Source organism: Raphanus sativus, chromosome 4 (genome assembly GCF_000801105.2).
Source record: "Raphanus sativus cultivar WK10039 chromosome 4, ASM80110v3, whole genome shotgun sequence".
NCBI lineage: Eukaryota > Viridiplantae > Streptophyta > Magnoliopsida > Brassicales > Brassicaceae > Raphanus > Raphanus sativus.
The window spans coordinates 35,763,444-35,789,709 of NC_079514.1; the positions used below are offsets into that span (position 1 = coordinate 35,763,444).

Below are 26,266 nucleotides of genomic sequence, written 5' to 3' on the forward strand. Positions count from 1 at the left end.
AGAAGTAGAACGGATGGAGTTTTTTAAAAAAAAACATATATCATTCAGAAATGGAGTATGTATTATGTTTACAAGCATTACTTTTTACAAACAATATATTATATATTTTACACAAATCCCTCAGTGGCACAGAAGATTCAATTCTAAGAAAACAAGCATTTACGATGTAGCCACCTAAAACTCTCCATATCAACCAATCTAGGAAAAACGTTGCTTGGATGGGATGTCACCACCTAAATCTCTCATAATCTAAACAGAATCGAATAGAATTGTCCCCTCAAAGTAGAAGAACTTGTTCTTTGACTGGGACGTTAATCACCTAACCAGCTAAACTTTTCCTAACTGAAATCACCAAAAGGAATAATAACCATGAGTAAACTCTAGGCTTTTAACTTTTGCACTTTAAAGAGGCTCCATGAATATCTTTATAAGCGTGCACATATGCCCCAATTTATTCTCATCTTATTTCACACTCTACCAGTCTTCTTCCTCAGCTAAAACCATCAATTGGTCCAACACTAATGAACGTAAAACTGTAGAAGACTTTGCAAAATCATGTAGATTATAAATTTACAATGTTGCAATAGCAGATAGCTAGAGTCATGTAGATCATATTTTCCCCAACAATTTGCTTTCAATTCAAGATTAGGCAATGATCTTGAGTTTAAAAGAAAAACAAAACAAGAAGAAAATAATTTGATATTTAGAATGATACCATATCAATGTTACTATAAGAAGAGATTCCCATTGTGGAATCTCTCAAATATGAAATCACAACTCCAAGAAAAGAATAATGTAAGAAAAATCTATACTCCTTTCAAGAATAAAATGTAAATGAAAAAAAAAACCATAAAATCTCTCAAATATTGAAAGAAAAACAGAACCAATAAAACCTTTTCTTGCAAATCTCAAAAAAAAAGAAAAAAGAATTTAGTAATTATTTTTTTTAAGTCTTACAGGCGTAAATGAGGAGAGAGAAATCAAGCTTGTCTTGTGCATCTTTCTGGACCATCTTCTCTTCTAACCAAAGCCTGCTACTGTCTAAACCATTCCTTGTCCTAAACATGAACACAGCTTTTCCACAACCTTCCGGACTACTAAAGAACCAATCATGAACATCCCACATGAGATCCACAAGCAACCCATCAACGAAAATCGTCTGGTTCCCTCTGAAGTTCCACTGGAGCCTCTTCACTTTCGTAACCGTCTTCTTATCGATACAAACAGAGAGAACAGGGGACTGATGATGACTATGATGAGTACTGCTCTGTTTTAAACCCTCTGTTCTCTCCGCGCTACATCTGATGACGATCTCGTGGGAGTCTCCCGATTCAACGAACTTAGCTTTGGTCGAGTAAAAAGTGTTCCCGGAGAAGTATTCTTGTCGAGAGATCAGAGACTTACCCGAGTCTAAGTCATCGTAAGCCAAACCCTTTTTCCTGAGAGTTTCTTCGGAAGAGTCACCGAGAAGGAGACCTAGCTGAGCATCGACGAGGACGATGACGTAGAAGCCTTGAACCGGTTCAGGGCCAGTCATGTTTTTAGCTGAAGAGAGATCCCATAAGACCTCGATTTTACCGAGATCAGAGTCGACGGATTTGTTTCCTTTCTTCTTACGGAAGAAGCGAGAAGAGGTGTTGAGTCTGAGAGACGTGGAAGGGTTTTGATCCGCGGAGGAAACTGAGATGCTGAGACCGTGCGAGGGGTTGATCTTGTTGCACCATGTGACTTTGATGATGAGATGTTTGTTGGATGGTAAACTGATTCTGTAGATGCTTGTGATGGAGGTTTGGATGGATGGTATGAGAGATGGGGAGATACAAGCGTTACTGGTCTTGTAGTTTGAACATGATGATGATGATGATGATGATAATGGATGTGTCACGTTTATTGAGTTTTCGCTGAAACATGACACCAAATCTCTCATCTTCAATGTGAATAGGTGAAGAAGAAAAAAAAAAAAAAACAAGTTTCTGGTGAAAGAAAATGAAAATCTCCCAAGTTGTTTTTTTTGTGACAAAAAGTGTTTTCCTGTTTGTGTGAACAATTACCAGAAGATAAAATGTTGAGAAGAGGAAGAAGAAGAACCAATCTTGCTTTTCTTTTTATCTCTCTTTTCTTATTCTTATTTCTTTTGTTTTCTTAGAGAGAGAAGAAAAATTAGAAAAGTGAAGAGAGAGATGAAATAAGGTGTTTCTGTGTGTGCAGTTGTACCAAGAAGACTGCAGAAGGATTGAGCTACAAGCCGAATTTAAGTAGTTTTGAGCTTTTGTCCAGGGGACACAACTTTTTTCTTTTTTTTTTTAAATTATTTTATACTGGAATTGTGTATGCTAACTATTTTAAAAAGATTTAGTACAACTTATGTCTTTTTTTTTTTGGTCAACAGTACAACTTATGTCTACTTTTTTTATTTTATATGGGAATTGAATAGTTAGTCAGATATGACTTTATTTTCTATACAAGTATCCGTACTTTGAATTTAGTTTGTGATTAACCAGACAGAATGATAAAAATATCACATGTTCTTATTTCTGCTAAACGATCTATATAGATCCAAAAAAGAGTACAACTATAATTCTGCTAATATATAATATACAGAAATAATATCATCGTTATATTGATAAGTCGGTACTGAACCAAATTCCCATTAAAGAAACCGTTTCCGTAAAATTAAAGGTAGGTTAGTAATATAGTAATGACAAATTACGTTTTTATTCCATCTCGTAGTCAAGTGGAGAGTTACAACTTACAACCAGTAAGAAAACAAAAGAGTTTAATGCGTAGAGTTTTAATAGATTTACTAGATTCTTTCCTTTTAAATAGCAGGTATATTTTTGTGATTTTTTAAAAAATTTTAACTTTTATATTTGAGATTTTTTGTAATAATATTTGTGTTTAATATTAATTTGATTTGATATAATAATCTCTTAAATAAATAAATACATAATTAGACATAATATATGTCAATAGATCATGTTCATTTAAATAGAATAAATTATGGATGGTTGAAACATTAGATACATTTAAGAGTTTTAGAACTTGATAATAAAGCTTGCATCAACAAAGACTGTTATAAAAACAAAAACAAAAACAAAATAAAAAGCTTGCATCAACACCATTAGTTGTACTTAGTTTACTGAACCAAATGTGTTCTACTAAGGGTGTTGTATTACTTGCCGGAAATCAGTGGTGGATCTAAAAATTATTTCCGTTCGGTTAAAAATGAAAATTATTAGCATAAATATAAAATATGAACAGAGGCATCACTAAATTTTTATAAGAAGTAGACTAAATTTTAAAAGCCAACAGATTATTGGATCTAGTTAAGAGGAGCATGTTTTTTGGCTATATATCGAACTAGGAAATCATAAGAACGTACTTAGTGACTTAGTGTATACTTATACAAAATATAATCAACTAGTGGGAAAAAGGAAATTTTATTCCTCAACTATTCTAAATTAACACTTTTAATATCCAACTACAATTTGTGCAGATCTATTTCCGAATTATTACTAACTTTGCAAAACTAGACTTTAATAAATCTGACTATTAACTCATCGTTAGAGGAGTTAATTATAATTAGAAAAAGAGAAAGGGTACGGCTTTTGCTTTCCAAACTCAAAAACCCTAAATTTTATTTTATCAGAGCAATTTGAGAGAACTAAATTGAGAGAAAGAAGGGTCAATGCCATTATACCACTCGGTTCATTAAACTTCAGAAGAATTGAAAAAATTATGTCGCTGCATGTGGGAAGAAGGTACGTCGAAATCAATACCAGCCCATGAGTCGATTTTCTATTCTCTCTTTCTTTCTTTTTGGTAGCCTCAGAGTGGTTCAAGACTTTCTGTTATTAATAACTTAAATATTAAATGAATTTTCTCTACTGAATTTACACATCTATAAGGACCTATTTTTAACCTTTTAAATAAAGAAGATAATATTGGCCTAATTAAGAATTCGGGAAATTGAAAAGGAGAAAGAAGCTTTGGTGTAAAAGGGGATGATGAACAAAGCTCGTCTTGTAATGATAACTATTATCTTTTGACAATGTCAAATGTCAGCATCAATTACTAAAAGCCAGTAAGATGATATGGGGTTCATGATAAAAACACTTTCACAAGTTGAAAACATATGTTTAGATATTAATGGATAGGAACATTAAGGCAGCTAATATGACTCCAATGGATAGGGACATTTAGACGATTGTGATTTTTTTTTTTTTGAGCAACTCTTGGAGACGATTGTGATTCTGATATGAATCAGGAAGATAGACAGCAAACCCTACAAATATACAAGGCTTCTTATTGAAAGGTCCCCTATTCCACTTGTGAGGGTTTAGGGTCTGTATAGTGCCCCACAGGCCACAACGGATCATCATATTAAATTAATTACGCCCATGTATGTAAGTAGCTTCTCATTCTATCACATGCAACATCTATATTATTAAAGGTGAAGTACAAATTCGGTGCGTTTGGATACTTGGATAAGATTAATAAAAAAATTTGGTGTGTTTGGTTATAGCTATAAAAAATGGAGTGTTTGGAAACTTGAATAGTAGTATCTATTAATTGTGTTTCCATATTTCACTTAGTTTAACAATTTAATTAATTATATTACCTTAATAATAAATTACATCATTAATTATATTACCATAATAATAATAGTGCATATTTTTATTTATTAGTTAATCAATATTAACTTTGTGCCAATTATAAAATCAAAAATACTAAATAATTAGGTTTTACATATGATTAAACATTTGGTTTATTTTATTTTACTAAAATATTTTTATTTTAGTTACAATCGGTGGAAAATTACGTACCCAAAAACATAGTTCAAAAATATGTTTTGTGAATAAAATAATAACTTAAATCAAAATACTTAAAATGTCCTACATTTATTGTCACTTAATTTTCCACTCCATATAATTATTTTACTTGATAAAAAAACTCTTTCTATTTCACTTAATTTAGCAAAACACATAAAACAGTTTTTTATTAATTTATATAATCATTTAGACATGAACATTATATGTCTATTTAGGTACATGTTGTTCTTTTCGGGTATCCTTTTTTTTTTGGTAACCAAATCCCGCTTGAATATTATAAACTTATGTGTGGATTTTGAGTTGGATCATTCTAGATCTAGATGAATTCGGTTCTGATGTATAGGAACCTAAAAATATCTAAATAACCAATGTATCTAAAACGGGTTCGGATATTTGTAAAAAAAATAACCATATAACCTGATTCGGTCCAGATCTTTTGAGTATCGTTAGTTACCAGATCTTTTGAATATCGATGTATAAAAATATATTTCACGGGCCAATTTAACAAAATATTAATTGGTTCAGTTGAAATAAATATATTTTAAAAAATTATATGAACTGAAAAAATCACTATAAGAGTACTTACATTTGGATTCAAATCATTTTTTAATAACAAACTACACAAATATGTTGATTTGTATACAAATTTAAATTACAATGTAAATATTTAATTGAACACAATTAATACAGAAATATGTCACATTGTTTAAACAAAATATCAAAGTAAACAGTTGCGTTCTAAAATCATTTATTTTAACAACAAGCCAAATAAATATGTTGATTGGAGAAGGAATAAAATAAAACCAGATAAATACATAGTTTACCAGAGACACTCTATATGTCAAATTTATTATAAAGAAATTTTTACTAAGATAAATACATTCAATAATTACAAACAAATAATATATTTCATAAAAGTAAAAAATAATATCCGCGCTTCGATATGTTGATTGGAGAGGGAATAAAACAAAGTCAGAGAAACACATAGTTTACCAGAGACACTATGTGTGTCAAATTTATTATAAAGAAAATTTTACTAAAATAAATATGTTCAATAATTACAAACAAATAATATATTTCATAAAAGTAAAAAATAATACCCGCGCTTTCGAAGCGCGGGTCAAAATCTAGTATAGGTTATTAATAACACTATTGTAATAAAACAATAGTCATTTCATTGCATAATTGATATGCATTAGCTATTCGATCCATAATTAATTGGCGTAAACAGGCATAAAACTGAGATTTTTTTTAAAGATCATATTAATTTTTTTAATATACAATAACAGCTGAAAAGATAAAAGGAAAAAAAAAAAAAACAAGAAATGTTTACATACGCCTCTCTATATATGTATATTTTTGTATGTTTCTCTCTATACAAGTAAATGGTTTCAAAAAGGATAAGTGTTGGGTTTGATGTATCTGTATGTTATATTCCCTCGTATCATTATAATCATTATATAAGTGATGTTTGAAAATTTTAATTTTGTTTCAAAATAAATGATGTTCTCGTAGTTTTAGATAGAGTTTAATATCGTTTAAAATTTGTGACCAATTACAAAATACTGTTTTTTATTGGTTGAATTAAATTTATTTAATATTACTTTATGTAATCAAGATAAATTATATAAAATTTTGTATTTTCTTATTATTTGTGCAAAAACTTTAAACACCTCTTAAAATAATATAGATATAGTAGTTTTTTATCCCAGGTTTCATGTACGTTAAAAATGTTTACAAATGCCTCTTAATATTTAAAGTTTTTATAAGTATCAAAAATATTTACTTTTTTCCTTCAAATATTTACATATTATTTGAATAAAAAGACACAAAATAGAGCATAATAAACTATTAAACAGTTTTAAAGCATCAAAAATGTGTAACTTTCCTTGACAGACTTTCCATTCATGGTATAATCTAGAATCAAGAACTGTAATACAAAACAAAAATATAGCAGAAAGTGTAATAAATTAATTAAAGAAACTGAGCAGTTTTAATTAATTTGTAAGATGATGAAAAATATTAATAAAATAACTTAAATAGTTGAAAATAAGAAAATAATAATAACTCAAAGATTAGACTTGTGAGTCGTTATGTGTGATATGATTACAAACTGCCGCAATTCGAAAACACTTAATTTCCTGACAGGCAGTTTTTGTGTTCTCTCTCTCGAAAGATCCCAAATCCATCTAGAGCTGGACGCAAGACCACAAACTTAAATACTTACACCAATGAATAACATTTAAGATTCAGAATCTTGATTCTCATTCAAGAACTTGAGTCAGGAGAGCACGACATCATTAATAAGAAATTAAGTTTGGGCCTGATTATATATTACTTCCTGTTCAAAAATATAATTTACCGAAGAGAGAGATCAAGTACATCAAGGACCAGGGAACCGTGGCCTTAATCAATGGCGTCGTTTAGGGAGAATATCAAAAGCAAATTTGGTTTAAAGTGCTGAATTTGGGGTACAAAATGTGAGAACTTGATTTGTTATGTTTTGCTTTGTTGTCATAAGTAGAATGTGCACAACTAACTTATCAAAAAAAAAAGAATGTGCACAACTAAGTACAGAGGTTAGGAGAAGTTAATTATAATTAGTCCAATTGACTTTTAAATCAATATAAAGTTTAAAGTAAACATTAAATTGGTGAGTTATCATTTGCCAGTCATGTGTGCATATGAGAAAGTAGGTAGGTTTCTTGAAAGTTTGTTAGCTAATCACTTTCTCATGAGACAAAGTTGACATTTGCGCAGTTAAAATAAGAAGTTATTTTGACAAAATCTTTATATATACGAAGTTTGGTGGATAACCCTCCACATGAATTTATAATATCTATTGGTATGTTTCCACAAGATTTTACTAAGTCATATCCATAATTTGTTTAATCGAATGCTTATATTTCAGTCTCTATTTTTCATTCCAATTTCTAAACTTGTACAACCCAAAACATCAACTTTAATGATGTCTTAAAGAGTTTTGTGTCTATTAACACATCATCAAAAGAAAAACAATCTTTCATCAATATCAATCATTTTTAGATGTTTTATTTTGTCAAAATCAGTATTTGAAAACACTATCCAACATGTTTTAGATAAATACGTAGAAAGAAGATTAACACTGAATACAATGGAACAATGTTTTTTTATATTTGTTTACATTTGGAATTAGTGTCTGAAATAATCAATAACTAGACATAAACCGCTTTCAACTAAGAAGTACAAGATAATCAGATTTGGTTTCGACGACCTTGATCTCTTGAGCGAAGTTGAAAATAGAAAACAGAAGTATAGCTTGGCTTGGTATGTGGAAACGAACTTGAGTGCTTTATTGAAACCACATGGAGGGCACAAAGCCAAACAACAATGACCATACGATAATCATCATATTGACTGTTCTTCTTGTTTTCGCATAAAACGGGTCCCGAAAGGACACTTCCATATTAATTTTGTGGAGGACTCGCACCTAAACTAGAGCCTGCAAAACTCATCATTGTATATAGTTTGTAACTTTCTAAAACAACCCATTCGAACGTACCCACTTTCGTGTCTTAAAAACGTTTTGTGTGGTAATGGCAGGTTTCAAGTCTCTGTCAACTAAGCATCTGCAAAGATCTCTCTACCTGGCATTGATTTCTACGCATGCCTACTTGAAAAGAGATGAAGCCAAGGATATATGGAGAGCCCTCACCAAATAAACGATACACCCGCTAGATTGGAGAACCAAAATCTCAAGAGACATTCCAGAAAAAAAAACAAAGAACAAGTGTATTGTGTTTAAATAATTTTCCTTCAAGCAGTGTGACCAACTCACTCTATATTCTGATTATGTTCATGCGTCGGAAACTATAAGAGAAAATAAGTACCAACCAGAGTGGAGCTATTTTCACAATAGGACATATGAAGACGAGACCAAAAATCTCATGATTACATGAAATCTACTAGGACTACGCAGATACTTCATAACAAGCAAGGGGCATAACTGCACTGAAGGCTTGATACATCTTTTGTTTGAAGTCTCAAAAACCAAGGCTAAGGAACATAATTTAATTGGTAGAAATGTGTAAAGGGTCTCTCTCAACCCATGCAAACGATCATATTTTGTAACTAAAATAGAGTTTTGTATCGAGGAGAAATGATCTTACATTATGACAATAACCATTTGACTAATAAAGATAAGAACCCAAAGAAAAGGAAGTGAATAACATCTACCAAAACATGTATCAGGGTTCCATCTAAACTGAAAGATTGCAAAAGCCGTTGGCAAATTTTAACTTAAAAAGAAAAAAAAACAATCATAGCGCAAAAAGACATCCATCCAGATACTTGAAGGTGGTGCTGCCTCTTAGATGGGACTGACATAGTTAGCAAACCTACCTGTCATGGCAAAGATGCAATGCAAAAGTTGTTAGAATCTCAAACATGGGAAGTATCTTTCTCTGAAACATATAAATCACATACTACTAAAGAAGCTCTCTAACTCAGTCAAATGTTGCATCTTTCTCAAGTGAAAAAAGAAATTGAATTGAAGATCAGAGACATAACAGAGCCGAATGTTGTGTAATTAAGACTAATTAATCCAAACACAAATTAAAAACCGAACAAAAAGCAGGTTTGGTAGTGTACCTTCATAAGAGGTGAGATCAGAAGGGAGCTTGGAAACGAGGCAAGCTGCAGCAACGACGCTGTGAAATGGCTGATGCGTGCTTAGTTCTCTCCGCACCATAAACCTTTCAGATTCAAAATATAAACTTATTAAAAAAATTACGCATATTTGAGATCAAACAATGCTATCGAACTTTCACCTGGGAACGGAAGAAGATTCGATTCGAGTCTGGCGAAGAGGGGACGACGAGGAATTAGGGTTTGGGGAGGAGATTCTAGGTCTAGGTGGTGAGATCAAGCTTCTTCTGGTAGCGGATCTTAAGATGGAGGTTGACCTAGAAGCGATGCTCCTTGCACTCATCTCTCTCTCTTTTTCTTTCTGCAAAATCTTCCGTAAACCCTTCGCCTCACTCACTAGAGATTGGATTGGATACGCCGGTTCGATAACCGGAAGCAATTCGGTTTGCAGACAAACTAGTAAACTGGTTTCAATTTCGGTTTAGTAATCAAATTGGTACCAAATGAGAGGACATGGTTTTATTTAACGAATAATTGAAATTGAATAGGAAAAAAAGGAAGTTTTATTCAAGAAAATTTCAATATTCACAGAATATCATGTTACCACTTTTTTTTGAATCTACAATGTTACAAGCCAATGAAAAAATGTTTTAGTTTATTATCTAAAATGTAATTACAAACACTTTAGGTTCTTTTTCACCTTGTGGAGTTTTTCTCTGACAGTTTTAACCGTTTGATTCATTGATGACCAAAAGTACTCCTACACCAATCCAAGTTTTTTTTTAAAACCTTTTATTGTTACGTAGAAACACAAGTTTAATAATACAAATAAGCAGAATTCAAAGACCAGGTCAGATGAAACTCGAGTAATATGACTATATGAGCGTTTCTTCTATGGATTTGGTTCTCCATCTCTCTTTCCAAACTCCTAAAAGACAAAAAAGGATAGAGGAAGATGCAATCTCTAATGCCGGTTTTGTGACTTGGAAAGCGTTCTTGGCTGTTTACAAGATAAAACATTTATAGATTTGTGAAGTTTATTCTGTAAGGATAAAAGTTTGATATAAGTAAAGAACTTAACCTTTGTTCATCGTAGTCTACAGAGGAGACACAATCTTTATTCTTGTTGCAAAGGAGTTAGAAATGAGATCTGGAGCCGATTCCCCAAGAAAACGGACTCATCCAACTTCCTCTTTGCAAATCAATCAAACATAATAAACATATATATCTTAAACCAAATATTGCAAATACTTCCTCTTGGACAATTCCGACAGCTTTAGCCTAAATATATCAATCAGCGCACCACTTAGCGTTAATACAGAACAGCTAAATCAAAAGACCTGGGCATTAGAGACGAGACGAAACTTAAGCCAGAAGACATCAGTAAACTCCTCACCATAGGTTTACTACATCCAACCAAAATCAACTAATATCAGAAACCAAAAGGAAGAAGAAACAAAGAGATTGGATCAGTGTATACTACTCACTCAGTCACTCTCACGAGATTGTCACACAACCCAAAGCTGGGACATTTTGTACTACCATTGTATCTGAAACACCCCCAAATTCTCAATCAATTTTAAACAGATAGAAACAAATCGATTAGTAGAATAACTAACTCCTTTTAGACCTCGATTCATCGCAAACTATATACACCCTAACCTCCTTCTGCAATTCTGAGGAACAGTAATAAAAATTTTGATTCTAAGGCGTGACAAAGTGGAATTAGAGTTTTTTCAAGGAGACTCTAGCTTCTAGTGAGATTAAACTTCGAGCGATTTGCACCCGTTTTTTTTGTAAATCCCATGAGATTCTCAAGAAACGGTAATAAATACATACAAATCCGGTTCAGTCGAATGTAATAACCGGTGTTTTGATTCAAATATTAGTAAGCTGGATTCTTGACATTTTCAGCGTTAAGCCATGCTCTGGCCCATTTAGCATCGGGTCATTGGCCTTTTTAATGATTTATGCAGAAAATAGTACTCCCTCCGTTTCAAATTATATGTCGTTCTAGAAGAAATTTTTAGTTTCAAAATAAGTGTCGTTTTCGGTTTTCAATGCAAAATTTATTGACATTATTCTTTTTTCTATTTTTCTATTGGTTGGTACATGGTTATGTGTATTGATAATAGTGTTTTTATTTTGAAAATATGTAAAATTAAATATTTTCTTAATCTGTGTTCTTAAATGTAATATGAAACGGAGGTAGTACCTATTGTATCAGATTTTGTTGTCATCAACGGTGGATTTTTATTAGATCATATTAATAAACAAAAACAAAATTCAGATGAAACTTACTTACTCGGTATTTTTACTTTTATGACAACAGAAAATTTTTGTTGGGTGGTAGTACTTTTGATAAAATTGTAAGAAAAGTGATCAGCAATGGATTTTATGACATCACGCAGTAAAAAAGGAAAAAAGAAGATGAAGAAATGTTGTGTTCCAAAAGAAAAAAAGAAGTTGAAATGTTAATATCAAAATCTTAAATGTTAGATTTACTGAAAATCATCCAACACCACCTTTCTCTGTATCTCTCTCTCTCTTTCTAAAATATCACATTCACTGTTACTTACTTGTTAGAACTTCTCACTCTCTCTCTCTCAGACACAACTGTATGTACTTCATCTCTCTTCTCTTCTCTTTCTTCCTGTTTTTTTTTAAGAAACCCTAGTTCCCATTCTTTCTTCTCCGGCAACAGAGATTTTCTTTTGTAGATCTAGAAACTAAAACTCTCCACTAATGCACTCCTGAAAAAAGAAAAAAAAAATCATGTCAAGCTCCGACCCGAAACCCGGACCTAAACCCGGTCCATTGCTTCCAGCTCCAGAATCCTCTCCAGTGCCACCCTCTACCTGGGCCAAACGAACCGGCTTCCGTCCCAAATTCTCCGGCGAGACTACCGCCTCCCATTCCGGCCAGCTCTCGTTGCCTGCTTCCGCCAGAGCCACTCAGCCGGAAACCCACCCGGATCTCGAAGCCGGCCAGCCTCCCCTCCGTCCTCCTCCTCCTGTCTCCGCCGGTGAGCCAGATAAGAAGGATAAGAATGACAAGCCGCCACCACCACAACCGCAACCTCCGAGCGCTGCTGCAGCTCCGGTTAAGAGACGGAGAGATTCTGATGGGGGAAGAACAAACGGACCCGTTGGTGGAGGAGGAGGAGGAGCAAACGGGTCAGGCGACCCGGTTAGGAGACAGAACCGTGTTGAAGAGAGAGTGGAGGTTCTGCCACAGAGCATGGATGATGATGATTTAGCCGCTAGAAATCTCCATATGAATTATGGACTCAGAGATACTCCTGGACTTGGTCAGTGTCACAAATGATCCATTTTTGTTTAATTATATAATTATTATATATTAGATTCCTTTGACATCTTGAAAGTTTCTTACAAAAATTGTTTTTGTTTAAGATAATGTTTATTTTATCATCTCTACTTGTGTTTGTGTGTTTTCAGTTCCAATTGGGTTCTACGGTTTGCAGCATTACCTCTCCATGTTAGGCTCACTGATTCTTGTTCCACTTGTTATTGTTCCTGCAATGGGAGGCTCCCACGTAAGTGCTTCTTTTAGTCTCCCTTCCACTTTGATCGACTGTGGATTGCGTTTAGTTTAATCTTTGTTTTTTTTTTGGGATTATAGGAGGATATTGCAAACGTTGTCTCGACTGTACTTTTTGTCTGTGGAATCACGACATTGTTGCATACTTCATTTGGGTCGAGGCTTCCTTTGATTCAAGGCCCTTCTTTTGTTTTTCTCGCTCCGGCTCTGGCCATCATTAACTCTCCGGAGTTTCAAGGTTTGAATGGAAATAATGTAAGTAACAACACAAAACCTCTTTTTTAAATCTAATGTCAATATAATGATTTATGAATCAGTTTGTTGGCATTAAGTATTGTGTTTGGGTTAATATTTGTAGAACTTCAAGCATATCATGAGAGAGTTGCAAGGTGCAATCATAATTGGTTCAGCTTTCCAAGCAGTGCTTGGGTACAGTGGCCTAATGTCCCTGATTTTGAGGTATTCACATCTCCTGCCTCTGTCCATATATAATATAAATCAAGCATTAGATATCGTTTCCTATTTGGTATGTTTGACTACAAATGGTTCTGTAATATCTTTTTGACCCTTGTAAATAGGTTGATCAATCCAGTAGTTGTTGCTCCGACGATAGCTGCAGTTGGACTCTCGTTTTACAGCTACGGCTTCCCTCTTGTTGGTAAATGTCTTGAGATCGGTGTAGTGCAGATACTACTCGTGGTCATCTTTGCTCTTGTAAGTTTATTGAAAGTTACTCTTAACCGCTTTTGAAAAAAGTAATAAATAATTTGATACTTTACAAAAACTTTTGCTGCAGTATCTCCGGAAAATCTCAATTTTAAGCCATCGGATTTTCCTTATATATGCGGTAAGTATTCATCTGATTTTTTATTTTATTTTATTTAGTATTTATCTGATATGTCCCAACTCTACATCTTGATTTCTACTGACTTTCTCAACTAACAGGTTCCATTGAGTCTTGCAATCACCTGGGCTGCTGCGTTCCTTTTAACGGAAGCAGGAGCTTACACCTACAAAGGCTGTGACCCTAACGTACCCATCTCAAACGTCGTATCGAGCCACTGCAGAAAATACATGACCAGAATGAAGTACTGTCGCGTCGACACTTCTCACGCCCTTAGATCCGCTCCTTGGTTTAGGTTTCCTTACCCCTTGCAATGGGGTGTGCCGATTTTCACCTGGAAAATGTCTCTTGTCATGTGTGTGGTCTCCATAATCGCTTCGGTAGATTCGGTTAGTGTTTTCTGTTTGACCATTCAGTCAATTTATAGCACTTTTTTTACTAATCAGTTTATTTTTTCAGGTTGGTTCGTACCATGCATCTTCTCTGTTAGTTGCATCGAGTCCTCCTACGCCTGGTGTTGTGAGCCGGGCGATAGGTCTTGAAGGTTTCACAAGTCTCCTAGCCGGTTTATGGGGTACAGGTACTGGTTCAACCACCTTAACCGAAAACGTTCACACGATCGCTGTGACCAAGATGGGAAGCCGCAGAGTCGTTGAGCTTGGCGCTTGTGTTCTAGTTATACTATCACTTGTTGGTAAGTAAGTGGTTCACCGATTATTTAATAAATGCATGTAACGATACTAGGCCTGCAGGTTCTGGTAGTTTGGGTGATTTGGTTCGGGTAGTTCGTTTTTTTTTCGGTTAGTTAGGTTCGACATAAATCTTACCGAATTATCCCGAATAATGTTTGGTTCTGTATTTGGTTAGTTCGGGTTTTAAAAATCTTACCGAAGTTTTTGATTTCGGTTATATTTTGGTTGGATTTTGTTAATTTTAGTTAATTTCGGTTCGGATATTTGGTGTGGTTTGGCCTGGATATTTGGTGTGGTTTGGCCTATATATATTTTTAAGAAAGTGAAGTAACCGATTGCCGAACCAAACCGAAAACCAAACTTTTTTAAAAAGACTTACCGAATTGAAAGAAACTCCTAACCGAACTAACCAAATTTTTTAGTTCTGGTTCGGTTCAAAATCTCAGTCCTATGCGATTCATCATTATAGTGATCTGATGGAAGCTTTTTGATAACTTTCCTCAGGTAAAGTTGGAGGGTTTATAGCATCGATACCTCAAGTGATGGTTGCTTCTCTTCTTTGCTTCATGTGGGCAATGTTTACGGCTTTAGGACTTTCGAACTTGCGTTACAGTGAAGCTGGAAGCTCGAGGAACATCATAATCGTGGGGTTATCGCTCTTCTTTTCTCTATCTGTCCCAGCTTACTTCCAGCAGTATGGCGTTTCTCCGAACTCGAACCTCTCTGTTCCAAGTTATTACCAGCCTTACATTGTTGCTTCTCATGGTCCCTTCAAAAGCCAATATAAAGGGGTATGTATGTTTACGCTTTGCCTTTCGAAATTTTCAATTTTCAGGAGAATATTAGTAAAGTTGTGGGGAGTTTTTGTGCAGGTGAACTATGTGATGAACACGCTGTTGTCGATGAACATGGTGATTGCGTTCATCATGGCCGTGGTTTTGGACAATACTGTACCTGGGAGTAGGCAAGAACGTGGGGTTTATGTTTGGTCAGATGGTGAGACTGTGACGAGAGAACCAGCACTTGCTAAAGACTATGAGTTGCCGTTTAGGGTGGGGAGGTTTTTCAGATGGGTCAAATGGGTTGGCATTTGAATGGAAAAAAAAAAACTTAATGGTGAAGTGGTAAATAATTAGATTTTCTTTTGTTTTTTTTTATCTTTTCTTCTGTTATTTTTAGTCTCAATCTAAGTTTTATTTAAGACGTTGGAGTTTTCTTGGTTCGCAAGTTTGTTTGTTGAACAGAGCACTTGGAATTGGATGTTGTTGTTGTTGTAAGTTATATAGACTATTATGATCAAATCCTTTTATAACTAAATTTAATTATTTCTTTCTCAATTCCAGCTTTGTAATTGATGCCAAAGCTGGAAGTGGCAGCTTTGGGGCATATCCTCAATCAAATAAGAGAAACTAGCTCTATAATCTCTTACTTTGAAATACTTCAAAGAAGGGGTATCTATCACATAATACTTCAAAGAAGGGGTATCTATCACATACCCATCAGAAGAACATCCACCGTTTATCTACAACGATGATCTCTTCAAGGATGGGGAAACAACAACAAACGCTTCCACCTTGTCAAGTACATCAAAAAAAAACTTCCATTGTTTGGACAGAATGCTAGTGGAGACAGTAACGTTTGTTGGAAGAAACGATAGTATCCTTTCTGTCTAGTGTGTTTTAGGTTTTTAAAACCTTGGATTAAGCTAGCTAATACACCCGATTTAGGCCTTAGCGCTGCGCATTAGCCTAATCATTCTCCTTCGTCACCCTTTGGACTTCTCTTTCTTTAAGTTGACTTATCGATGAACATAGTCCATGCCAGCATCACTTTACCAAAGCCTAATCTTATTTCTTCTTCTGTTACATTGCCTTGAGCTTAAGAGTGCCGTAGCCCAATCTTTAGTCCAAAAGCTCATCTTCGGTTAGCACCATCAAAATTGGACTCGAGTCACAAGCTCAATCTTGAACCAATTTCTCACAAATAGTGATATTTATGGTAATGTTTAACGTTTCAATTTCATTCATGGGAAGCTTGAGAGGACTTTGGTGGGTGAGTATTGGTATGAACTTTGAATAGTTAGTTACAAATGTTATTAAAAATATCCAATTATTTGGAAAGGTTTGGTGCTTACTAATTATAATAAATAAAAATTATTTATAAATTTACATAGAGTTTTGTTAGATACATTATCAAATGTTTTATAATTTTCTAAATTTTATAACATGTCAACAAAGTCTTCTAAAATATAAATGAAAATGTTATATTTAAAGGTTATACACACATATATATATATATATAAAATAAAAATTTATATAAACTAAATAATAGGAAATCTAATGTTTATAAAAAAATCATAAATGATAATCTTTGAAAAAGATATTTTATTAATTTTCCAAAAAAAAAAAAATCAGGATAATGAAAAATTTGCAACAAGTTTTGGAGTTTTATGGGTTTGGGCCCACCACCAAGTTTTTGTGTAACCAAACTAAACAAACAACACAACAAGAAAAAAACAAATGTGTTGTATATGGTGGTAGGTGAAGGATCTTGAGAGGCAGGAGAGCACTCCACGCTCTTCTTCTCTTCTCCTATAACACTCCTCGTTCTCTTCCTCACTCCCCCTTTCTTAACAAACCTTCCCCATCATTCTCATCTCACAACACTCTCAATTGAATTCAACATGAGAACTCTTCTACCTTCCTCTCCTCACAATCCAATGCTCCGATATTCCCAAACTCCCGCCTCGCGGAGACGCTTCATACACTGCGGCAAGAGATCCGACTCTCCCGCCATTGGTTCAAGCAGATCAGATTGGCAAAGCTCCTGCGCCATTCTCTCCAGCAAAGTCGTCTCTCAGGAACAATCCGAAAAATCTCTCCTCTCCTCCGTTAACGGCCACACCAACGGCTCCGCGTCTCTGAATCTCGTACCGTTCGATGACGACACCTCGTTGGCTCCTCCGAATCACAAGAACAAGACGGCGACGCCTCTCAGCATCACGGATCTATCTCCCGCTCCGATGCACGGATCCAACCTCCGAGTCGCGTACCAAGGCGTCCCCGGCGCTTACTCCGAAGCCGCCGCGGGTAAAGCCTACCCTAACTGCCAAGCCATCCCCTGCGATCAGTTCGAAGTCGCGTTTCAGGCCGTCGAGCTCTGGATCGCGGATCGCGCGGTTTTGCCCGTGGAGAACTCTCTCGGAGGATCGATTCATCGGAACTACGATCTCCTCCTCCGTCACCGTCTCCATATAGTCGGCGAGGTTCAGCTCCCCGTTCACCACTGCCTATTGGCTCTCCCCGGCGTGAGAAAAGAGTTCCTCACGCGCGTCATCTCCCACCCTCAGGGACTCGCTCAGTGCGAGCACACGCTCACGAAGCTCGGCCTCAACGTCGCGCGTGAGGCGGTTGATGACACCGCCGGAGCCGCGGAGTTCATCGCCGCGAACGGCGTGCGAGACACCGCGGCGATAGCGAGCGCGCGCGCGGCGGAGATCTACGGGCTGGAGATACTCGCGGACGGGATCCAGGACGACGCGAGTAACGTCACGCGGTTCGTTATGCTGGCGCGTGAGCCGATCATACCGAGGACGGACCGGCCGTTCAAGACGAGTATAGTGTTCGCGCACGAGAAAGGCACGTGCGTTCTGTTCAAGGTGCTGTCGGCTTTCGCGTTTAGGAACATCAGCTTGACGAAGATCGAGTCGAGGCCTAACCATAATGTTCCCATCAGGCTTGTCGACGAGGCTAATGTCGGGACGGCTAAGCATTTCGAGTATATGTTTTACGTTGACTTCGAGGCTTCGATGGCGGAGGCGCGTGCGCAGAACGCCCTCTCTGAGGTGCAGGAGTTCACGTCTTTCTTGCGTGTGTTGGGGAGTTATCCGATGGATATGACTTCTTGGTCACCATCGCCGCCGCCGCCTTCTTCGTCGTCATCTACATTTTCATTGTAACACTATATAATGGTACCACGTAAAATCATTGGGAGTAAAGTTTATATAAAACTTATTTCGAAGAGACGAAAATATCAATAAGTTTTTGGGTGCATTGTTTTTGATAAGTATTTTTTATTTAGCTCATTGTAATTGTAGTAACTTGTCATTTTTCACTTTATTGGTTGATTGATGATGGATCTCTGTTTTGAGAAGTGCACACGTGAATAAAGTAATACTCCGTTAGTGAATATCAATGTTCGGTTAGGTAAGTTTTGCGTGACTTTAAGAGTCATTTACATCCTGTTGCCAAAAAAAAAAAAAAAAAAACGAGTCATTTACATCCTAGGACAATTTTGAGTTTTGTAAGGGTTTTATTGATTCAAAACCAAAACTACTTTTGATGGGAAGAAAAACTTTCAACCAAAATTTTATGTTTTTAAACATTCAACTAAGCTTTTGTTAGTATGTTAACCCTTCCGATAACAGCTCCATCTAAAGTGGATGTAAAACGTTAACTTGAAACATTTTCAAACATTTTCACTAAAAGGGAAAATGACAAATAGTTACTCAAAAACAATTTGCAGTTTGTAAACAACGTTGTTTAATAGATAAAAAGTGTTCACATTGGCTTAAACCCAGGTTACTTTCATTCACATTAACACATTCGTCCCTTTGGCTAATTAGGAATCGTTGTTGTCATTCACATTTTTATTTGTTTCATCTTCTTTGATGTGATGGTAGGGTTCGTTATTCTTCATTGATGGCTGGATGGATGGTCGAGGGTAGCAGATGAAGAAACCATCTATTTATGCAAAACTTCGAAAAATCCAACATGAACAAGTCTCCTAATTCCTGAAATCGTTTTTACTAGGATTCCAGAGAATCTGAGAAGAATATCAACGAGAGTTCGAATTCGAGATAGATATGGTTCGTGAGCCTCATATAAAATCCATCAAACAAGGCTGATCCTAAATAGGCTCATTATAAATAAAAGCCCATTAAATAGCTAACCCCCAAAAAATGTATTCAAAACCCTACCAGCATCCTTATAAATGAAGCGGCTTCGTCCTAAACCTTTAATTTCAAACCAGTTTTTAAACCCTAATCTCATTCTTCATCTTCAAGCAGCCACCTCGCTCGCTAGCTATGGAGTTTTGGGGTAAGTCCCTTTCTGAAACTATCTCTTTATAACTTACTTTGGAACTCCTTTTCAGCTCCACTGTTTCCGACATGAGTATCGTTTTGATGAACCTTTCTGTTTGTCCCTATTGCTTATGTCAGTACATTGTTTTTAGTATCATTGTGTGTTCTGGTTTCAAAACATATTATTTCAGTGAGCTTTTGTCTGAACATATGTGGTTATGTTTGTAGGTATTGAGATTAAGCCTGGAAAGCCCACCAAGGTCGAACAGGAAGATGGGTATCTGATCCACGTCTCTCAGGTCTGTTATCAAATTATTATCTAAATCATTTCCTTGAAAAGATTCTTCTTTTAGTTGTTTTTGATTGTTTTTGTGGCTTTGGTTCTGTCTCAGATTGCCATTGGTGAGTTCAACAAGGTTGGAGATAAGACTGTTCAGGTCTTTGTCAAGGTCGGTGGTGATGATGATAAGCAAAAGATTCTCATTGGAAACCTCTCTCAGAAGATTCCTCAAGTTACTCTCGATCTCATCTTCGAGCAAGATTTTGAGATTTCTCATGAGTGCAAAGCCACCGGTGTCTATCTTCTTGGTTACAAGACCGTTGATTCTATGGATGATGAGCTCAACTCTGGTGAGTTCCATTCCAATGTTTCGATGCTATGATTATTTTTATGAATGTATTTGAAAGGTAATCTTTTTTTTTAATTTTTTTTTTTTTTTTTTTTTGCAGATTTTGATTCAGAGGATGAGGGTATTCCCATGGATATGTTTAAAAATCGTAAGTCTAGTTTACTGTCTTGAAGTTTTACTTTTGTGGCTTTGTTATTATGAATCCTAACTTTGACATTGTTTATTTAGAATTGGAGAAATCAAACGCCAACATTGAAGGTGAGTCTGATGAGGATGAGGATGACTCTGAAGAAGATGACGAAACACCTGTAAAGGTATTTTCGTAGAGAATTGACTCTTTGAAAGCTTTTATGAGTTTTGGGATGAATAATCTGATTGAATCAAAAATAGGTTGAGCCTCCGAGCAAGAAGAGACCAAATGGTGGAGCAATTAACAATAACAACAACGCAGTTGCGTCAAAGAAAGCCAAAGTTGCAAATCAGCAAAAGCCATCAGGTAATACTAAAACTTAAGATAGAGAAATTAAAGTCTCATTACTTTGAATATGAAATTTTTATTAATGGTTGGTTTAAACTGATTTGGTGCAGGAGGGCATAAGGGGCACAAGTGCGGCGGTGTTCATCCTCCAAAAAGAAACTAGAGAAAGAGACAAGACTCAGTGTTTTTCATATGAATTTTTGATAGTATTTTTTCCCTATTGTGGTGAATTGTTGAGTTTTACTTTGTGAGGATTTTGGATTGTTAAATCATTGAAATATGCTTTTTTGTTATTTACTAATTTCAAATGAATGGTAACAATATGCTTTTTGCCTTTGGCAAAATGAGTACAAAATGGGAAACCAGTCAAACTTTTTGGTTGTCTTCTTGAAATCACCTGTGAGAGACTTGGAAGTCAATAACTCAATACACATTTTGGTGGGTGGAAATTTGTGACAGTACAAAATCCCTCAGCTTATAACAAATCTTATTAACTTCAGGAGGGATAGAACTTGGTTCTGGGAATAAATCAGATCATTGAAGGATATTTTTAATGCTAGTAGTATTTCTTGGATTGTATTGGGTATTTCAGCGAAGTACTGGTCTTAGTTAGATGAACACTCTCGTGGAAAGACTTGGGGTAATCAGTCATGGATGTAATAGTCTAAAACCTTAACCTTTAACTGTGAGCTTACTGACCTGGTTTATATATGTGCGCCTTAGGTTCACCTAGTAGAATCATCAGGGGTCCAACTGAGAAGAAACTTGATTGTGAAATGATAATATTCGTAAAGAAATTATAAAATAACTCTTTTATAGTGTTCATTTTCTTTTGAAACGTATCACAAAATAAAATTTCTCAAAAAGGTATCTTTTTAGATGATTTTTTTTTCTTTTCAGAATATAAATTAGATACTTTTTTTTCTTTTTGGTCGAAATTAGATACTTTTTTTTCTTTTATTTTTAAGTGTTAACAAACATGTCAATGTTGTCCAAAAAAACATGTCAATTATGCGACCAAGCAGAGAGACAAACAAAATTCTACAACAAAACCAAAAACAGAAAATTATAATTGCGTCTGCCGGGAGTCGAACCCGGGTCTATTGCTTGGAAGGCAATTATCCTAACCGTTGGACTACAGACGCTTGACGATTATTTTGTTCGTAATTGGTCACGTGTATAAAACTACACACCTAATCTTATTGATTGTCAGGGCCGAAGAGAAAAACCTTAGTTAAGAGTGCGATACAAGTGAACAACAGATGTGTCATGTGTATATATACGTCTATGAAACGAACCATCTTACAATACTACTAAGTACTAACGAAACATTTCTCGCTAAATTCATTCCGCTACAAAAGATTAACATTTTGCTTACCGATAGACGCAACATGAATGGCCAAAGACACCAGCTTGAAGGAGAACAAAAAATAGACGGTATATTTGAGAACAACGGACCAGCGTAACAAGGTTGTTTTCTTAAGAAGAAAGGTAAAAAAAGAGTCTACGGGATGTGAATAGAAAAGAATCGAATAGAGTTTTTAAAAATGCCAAAATCAGGGCGTCTTTAATGAGTGTGTTGATGACTGTTGGACTTGTAACATCTTAGGAAGCTACTGGTTTGGATGTTGCCTTCTTCACAGCTTCTGCGTAAGTCCTGTGCTGATAGGTTAAGGTCGATTCCAGCAAGTCCCACAGAGATGTCTTCGGGTTCCATCCCAGTTGGCGGTTTATGATGGTCATGTCTGGGATTCTCTTGTCACTGTCGTCATAACCTTCCCCGTAAAACTCTTTTGAGCTTACATCAACCGTCGGGCTTTCTATAGCTCCCTCTCCACTCACTTTTGCGTAAACCTGAAACATTGTTTCATTTTGAGAACCAGAAGACAAAAAGAAAAGAAAGTAAATTTCTTTTTGCTGTTTTCAAACCAATCTTCCTCACCTCGGTCATCATTTCAGCAAGCTGTCGTACTGTGACTTCGTTGTTCGGGTTGCCTACATTGAATATATGCCCATTGGCCCTCTCCGGGTTTTCCTGAACCACAAACACACAATGTCATTGCAGGTTAACAGTTTGTAAACGAAAAGCACAAAGGGTGGTCTTAGCCAATAGAGCACTCACGATCATCAAAAGAACAGCTTCGATAGCATCCTTGATGTAGATAAAAGTTCTCTGCGATTCTCCACCATCAACAAGCTTCAAAGGCTCACGGCGAAGAAGATTCTGGAAGATGGCAATACATCAGCTCAAAAGCTTGCATTAAAACTAACATTTGATATAGACACAGATTTGTACTTACATTACTAAAGCAGGCGAGAACACGAGGGACACCTTCGCTAGGACCATCAATGCCGGGGATGAAATCCATCCTAGGTCCAATCCAGTTAAAAGGTCTAACAATGGTGAACTCAAGTCCATTCTCAGCACCCTCAGCTGTCACAGGAAAACAAGTGAAGTAAAAACCGTTTGGTTCTTACCACATTATATATACATGCTTTCTTTTTTGAAAATGCTTACCGTAAACGAGTCTCTCAATCAACTGCTTTGCACAAGCGTATGACCACCTTTGCTTCTCAATTGAACCAAATATGCAAGGGGAAACATCTTCTTTAAGAACATAAAAAGAAGGATCCTGTAGAAAGCACCACAAATCAAACATTTGTAAACAATGAAGGTCGAGGAACCATGTTTTCTATATACTTTAAGATCGCAGACATTCCCTTAATTGAATAACACTCGTAATAAAATAAAAAACAGGCTTCCCTATGTGGCTGATAAACTAGTTCGCTAAACTCTTAACTGAATACAAAAAGTTTTCTTTGTTAACAAGTATCTACTGAGTCATTCATAGTCTAAATCATGTAACAACAGCCATATGAATAAGAGAAACATGGTAGCTGAAACAAGTTCATTCACAGGTAAAAAGACAATTAAGGCCTGACCTCGCGGAGAGGATGATCCTTGGGAAGAAAGCTTCCAATGGTTTTGCCATATACTTCACAGGTAGAAAAGTGAATGAGACGCTTGTTGTTCTCAGAGCAGTACTTAACCTAACATACATCATCAACACATTAACCAAATCAACTAAACACTATTCTCCAAAATTCTATGAAACTGCTTCAAACAATAAACACATACAACTGGAAGCGCGTCGATGAAGTTGCTGTAGATTGTATCAAGAGGACGCGTATTGTAATCAGCTGGAGTACAGATCGCTGCAAGATTTATAGTCTGCAAAGCAAAAAGCAAAATCAAAAACTAATCAATCATCAGTATGATAACAATCAAAGACTTAAACGGATTCCAGATCTGACTCTCTTTTCAATTTCATTTTCAATCCCTCTCTCTCAAACAGTTTTCTTATTCGTACCAGATCCGCCATCTTGACGAGTCCTTCGAGCCTGGAATCGTGCTTGATGTTGATGCGGTGGAACTGGATCCGATCCTTCCACTCGACAGTATCCGGCTCCAGCAAGTGCTTGATCTTATCGTTGTACACGTCGAGCGCGAGCACCTTGTGTGGAGTCTCGTTCAGGAGCTTCTCGCAGAGGTGAGAGCCGATGAAACCTCCGGCGCCGATCATGCATATCGTCATCGGCTTTATCGGCCTGCCGTCCAGATCCACTCTTCCGGCTCCGTTCGCCATTTTTGAGAATTTTTGAGATCAGAAACTACGAGAGAGGGATCGTTTCGAGGATCCCGCGCTTTCTCTCTCTATGAGATAACAACTGGCTGTAAAGTGTAGAGAGAGAGAGAGAGAGAGAGTGGTGACGGTGGAGATATTTATGAGTGGGAGAGGATGTGAAAGGAAGCAAATCTCGTTAGAAGTATCTTGCTCTCTGCACCGGCGCGTCATTTGTATGTACTTGATATTCTATCCATTTCTGAAAGATTTTTTTTTTGTAAAGTATTCATGCATCAGCATATTCATAATATAATGAATATTTATAATTAGAATAATTATTTAATTTATAATATACTTCTCAATGATTATTAACCAAATATATTTAATCAATTTAAATATTTTAATTAGTTATTTTAGAAGTAATTAATATTCTTTCCATTTCGGAAAGAAATTTGTAAAGTATTCATAAATATTAATAATATAATGAATATTTATAACTAGAATAATTGTTTAATTTATTATATACTACTCAATGATTATTAACCAATTGTATTTAGTCAATTTAAGTATTTAGTTAATTATTTTAAAAATAATTAATACTCTATCCATTTGGGAAAGATCTTTTTTTTTTGTAAACTATTCATGCATATTAATAATATAACTAGAATATTTTTAACAAAAAATTATCAAGAAAATAATAATTTTTTATTTAGTATATATATAATTATATTATTTTATATTTCTATTAATAGGAACTAATATAATATATTACATAGTTTCATTTTCAATCATTTTGATCTTTCTCGTTAGAATTTTAATTAAATATTTGTAATTTTATTTAATTAAGTGTGTGATATATATATATATATATATTTTTGATAAACTTATTTGATTTCAGTTTATTGCAGGGGTGTTTTCTGGTAAAACTGAACTAATTAAAACCGAACCAAACCGAAATAGAGAGTGGTTTAGATTTGGTAATACTGAATATACTGAATGTATATCAATTTTTTTTTAAATATGGTATATGGATATAATTTGGTATATAAAACGATTAGACCAAATAAACTGAATAAATCGATCAATTAAAATATAATAGTATAAGTATATGTAAATTATACATGATAATTAATAATATATGCATAATTTATTTATTGATATGATCTTTATATTTAAAATGTTGATTTTACTACTTAATATTTTATTTTAAGTTAAAATTTATGTCTCATTTTATCAAATTAAATCAAACATAAATTTTACTTTTTTGTTAAAAAAATATGTATGCTAATATTTAGTTATTTATAATATTATGGATTACTAATTTTTATTATTTTCATTCTACAAAAACTTTTATAGTTATTAATTTAATATTTTTACTAATTATTTTAAATAGAAAATATATTATTTATAAACTGAAATATCTTTAAAGTAACATTCATAAAATATTTTAATAGATAAATAAATTTATGCCTTTTTGAAATAAAATCGAATAAATAAAAAACATACGGTATATAATCCGAATAAAACCAAAGTAAACATAGTTTTAATATGGTAGTTATTTTTTATAAACCAAAATATAGTATATAATCTGAACAAGACCAAAGTAAATATAATTTTAATATGCTAGTTATTTTTTATAAACCAAAATATCGAAATAGCGAAAAATCAAAAAAAAAACAATATCCGAATTGAACATCCCTAGTTTATCAACTCTAATAATCTATTTATATATAATATTTAAATTAATTTAAAACTTATTTAAGTTTGAGTGAGTGTAATCTTGTATTTATGAACTATAAAAAATCTTTAATCTAAATGATTTCATATATATTAAATGAAATTATTTTGTAGTATTTAAACCTGCAGAAAATTATACTTACCTTCGTTGCACTAAC

The 26,266-nt window shown here is 34.7% G+C and overlaps 6 protein-coding genes, 1 long non-coding RNA gene and 1 other non-coding gene across 11 annotated transcripts; 3 read left to right on the top strand and 5 right to left on the bottom strand.

Moving 5' to 3' along the window:
• Positions 1 to 95: 95 nt before the first annotated feature.
• On the bottom strand, positions 96 to 2,295 carry LOC108854031 (uncharacterized). Of its 2 annotated transcripts, XM_057007568.1 has the most exons (2): positions 958 to 2,295; positions 96 to 342 (listed from the first exon to the last, which is right to left on the bottom strand). In XM_057007568.1, exons 1-2 carry the CDS (start codon positions 1,925 to 1,927, stop codon positions 320 to 322), a joined length of 993 nt encoding a protein of 330 aa, XP_056863548.1. In that variant the 5' UTR covers positions 1,928 to 2,295; the 3' UTR covers positions 96 to 319. The 2 variants fall into 2 exon arrangements, with proteins under 2 accessions (XP_056863548.1, XP_018483020.2); XM_018627518.2 differs by lacking the exon at positions 96 to 342 and having other exon boundaries at positions 684 to 2,294.
• Positions 2,296 to 8,936: 6,641 nt separating this feature from the next.
• On the bottom strand, positions 8,937 to 9,863 carry LOC108852156 (uncharacterized). Its single transcript, XM_057010004.1, has 3 exons — positions 9,641 to 9,863; positions 9,462 to 9,565; positions 8,937 to 9,212 (listed from the first exon to the last, which is right to left on the bottom strand). The coding sequence occupies exons 1-3, from the start codon at positions 9,799 to 9,801 to the stop codon at positions 9,181 to 9,183; spliced, it is 297 nt and encodes a 98-aa protein (XP_056865984.1). The 5' UTR covers positions 9,802 to 9,863; the 3' UTR covers positions 8,937 to 9,180.
• Positions 9,864 to 10,341: 478 nt separating this feature from the next.
• LOC108850843 (uncharacterized) lies at positions 10,342 to 11,236 on the bottom strand. Of its 2 annotated transcripts, XR_008944801.1 has the most exons (4): positions 11,089 to 11,236; positions 10,946 to 11,008; positions 10,540 to 10,864; positions 10,342 to 10,458 (listed from the first exon to the last, which is right to left on the bottom strand). It is a non-coding gene; the product is annotated as an uncharacterized LOC108850843 (long non-coding RNA). The 2 variants fall into 2 exon arrangements; XR_008944800.1 differs by having other exon boundaries at positions 10,946 to 11,236.
• Positions 11,237 to 11,974: 738 nt separating this feature from the next.
• Positions 11,975 to 15,892, top strand: LOC108855812 (nucleobase-ascorbate transporter 12). 2 transcript variants are annotated; one of them, XM_018629722.2, is made up of 10 exons: positions 11,978 to 12,768; positions 12,917 to 13,014; positions 13,101 to 13,274; positions 13,378 to 13,478; positions 13,598 to 13,733; positions 13,816 to 13,866; positions 13,965 to 14,252; positions 14,323 to 14,557; positions 15,060 to 15,346; positions 15,428 to 15,892. In XM_018629722.2, exons 1-10 carry the CDS (start codon positions 12,234 to 12,236, stop codon positions 15,647 to 15,649), a joined length of 2,127 nt encoding a protein of 708 aa, XP_018485224.1. In that variant the 5' UTR covers positions 11,978 to 12,233; the 3' UTR covers positions 15,650 to 15,892. The 2 variants fall into 2 exon arrangements, with proteins under 2 accessions (XP_018485223.1, XP_018485224.1); XM_018629721.2 differs by having other exon boundaries at positions 11,975 to 12,768; positions 15,060 to 15,892.
• Positions 15,893 to 17,073: 1,181 nt separating this feature from the next.
• On the top strand, positions 17,074 to 18,707 carry LOC108855202 (arogenate dehydratase 3, chloroplastic). The gene has a single exon (XM_018628961.2). The coding sequence runs from the start codon at positions 17,239 to 17,241 to the stop codon at positions 18,511 to 18,513; it is 1,275 nt and encodes a 424-aa protein (XP_018484463.1). The 5' UTR covers positions 17,074 to 17,238; the 3' UTR covers positions 18,514 to 18,707.
• An 815-nt stretch (positions 18,708 to 19,522) lies between these two features.
• On the top strand, positions 19,523 to 21,081 carry LOC108855203 (histone deacetylase HDT4). The gene is made up of 7 exons (XM_018628962.2): positions 19,523 to 19,654; positions 19,867 to 19,937; positions 20,031 to 20,268; positions 20,368 to 20,415; positions 20,496 to 20,581; positions 20,658 to 20,763; positions 20,856 to 21,081. Exons 1-7 carry the CDS (start codon positions 19,642 to 19,644, stop codon positions 20,906 to 20,908), a joined length of 615 nt encoding a protein of 204 aa, XP_018484464.2. The 5' UTR covers positions 19,523 to 19,641; the 3' UTR covers positions 20,909 to 21,081.
• A 737-nt stretch (positions 21,082 to 21,818) lies between these two features.
• Positions 21,819 to 21,890, bottom strand: TRNAG-UCC (transfer RNA glycine (anticodon UCC)). Its single transcript has one exon. It is a non-coding gene; the product is annotated as a tRNA-Gly (tRNA).
• A 274-nt stretch (positions 21,891 to 22,164) lies between these two features.
• Positions 22,165 to 24,575, bottom strand: LOC108854354 (UDP-D-apiose/UDP-D-xylose synthase 1). Its single transcript, XM_018627894.2, has 8 exons — positions 24,117 to 24,575; positions 23,885 to 23,977; positions 23,689 to 23,796; positions 23,264 to 23,378; positions 23,046 to 23,179; positions 22,868 to 22,969; positions 22,688 to 22,780; positions 22,165 to 22,599 (listed from the first exon to the last, which is right to left on the bottom strand). Exons 1-8 carry the CDS (start codon positions 24,390 to 24,392, stop codon positions 22,351 to 22,353), a joined length of 1,170 nt encoding a protein of 389 aa, XP_018483396.1. The 5' UTR covers positions 24,393 to 24,575; the 3' UTR covers positions 22,165 to 22,350.
• Positions 24,576 to 26,266: the final 1,691 nt, after the last annotated feature.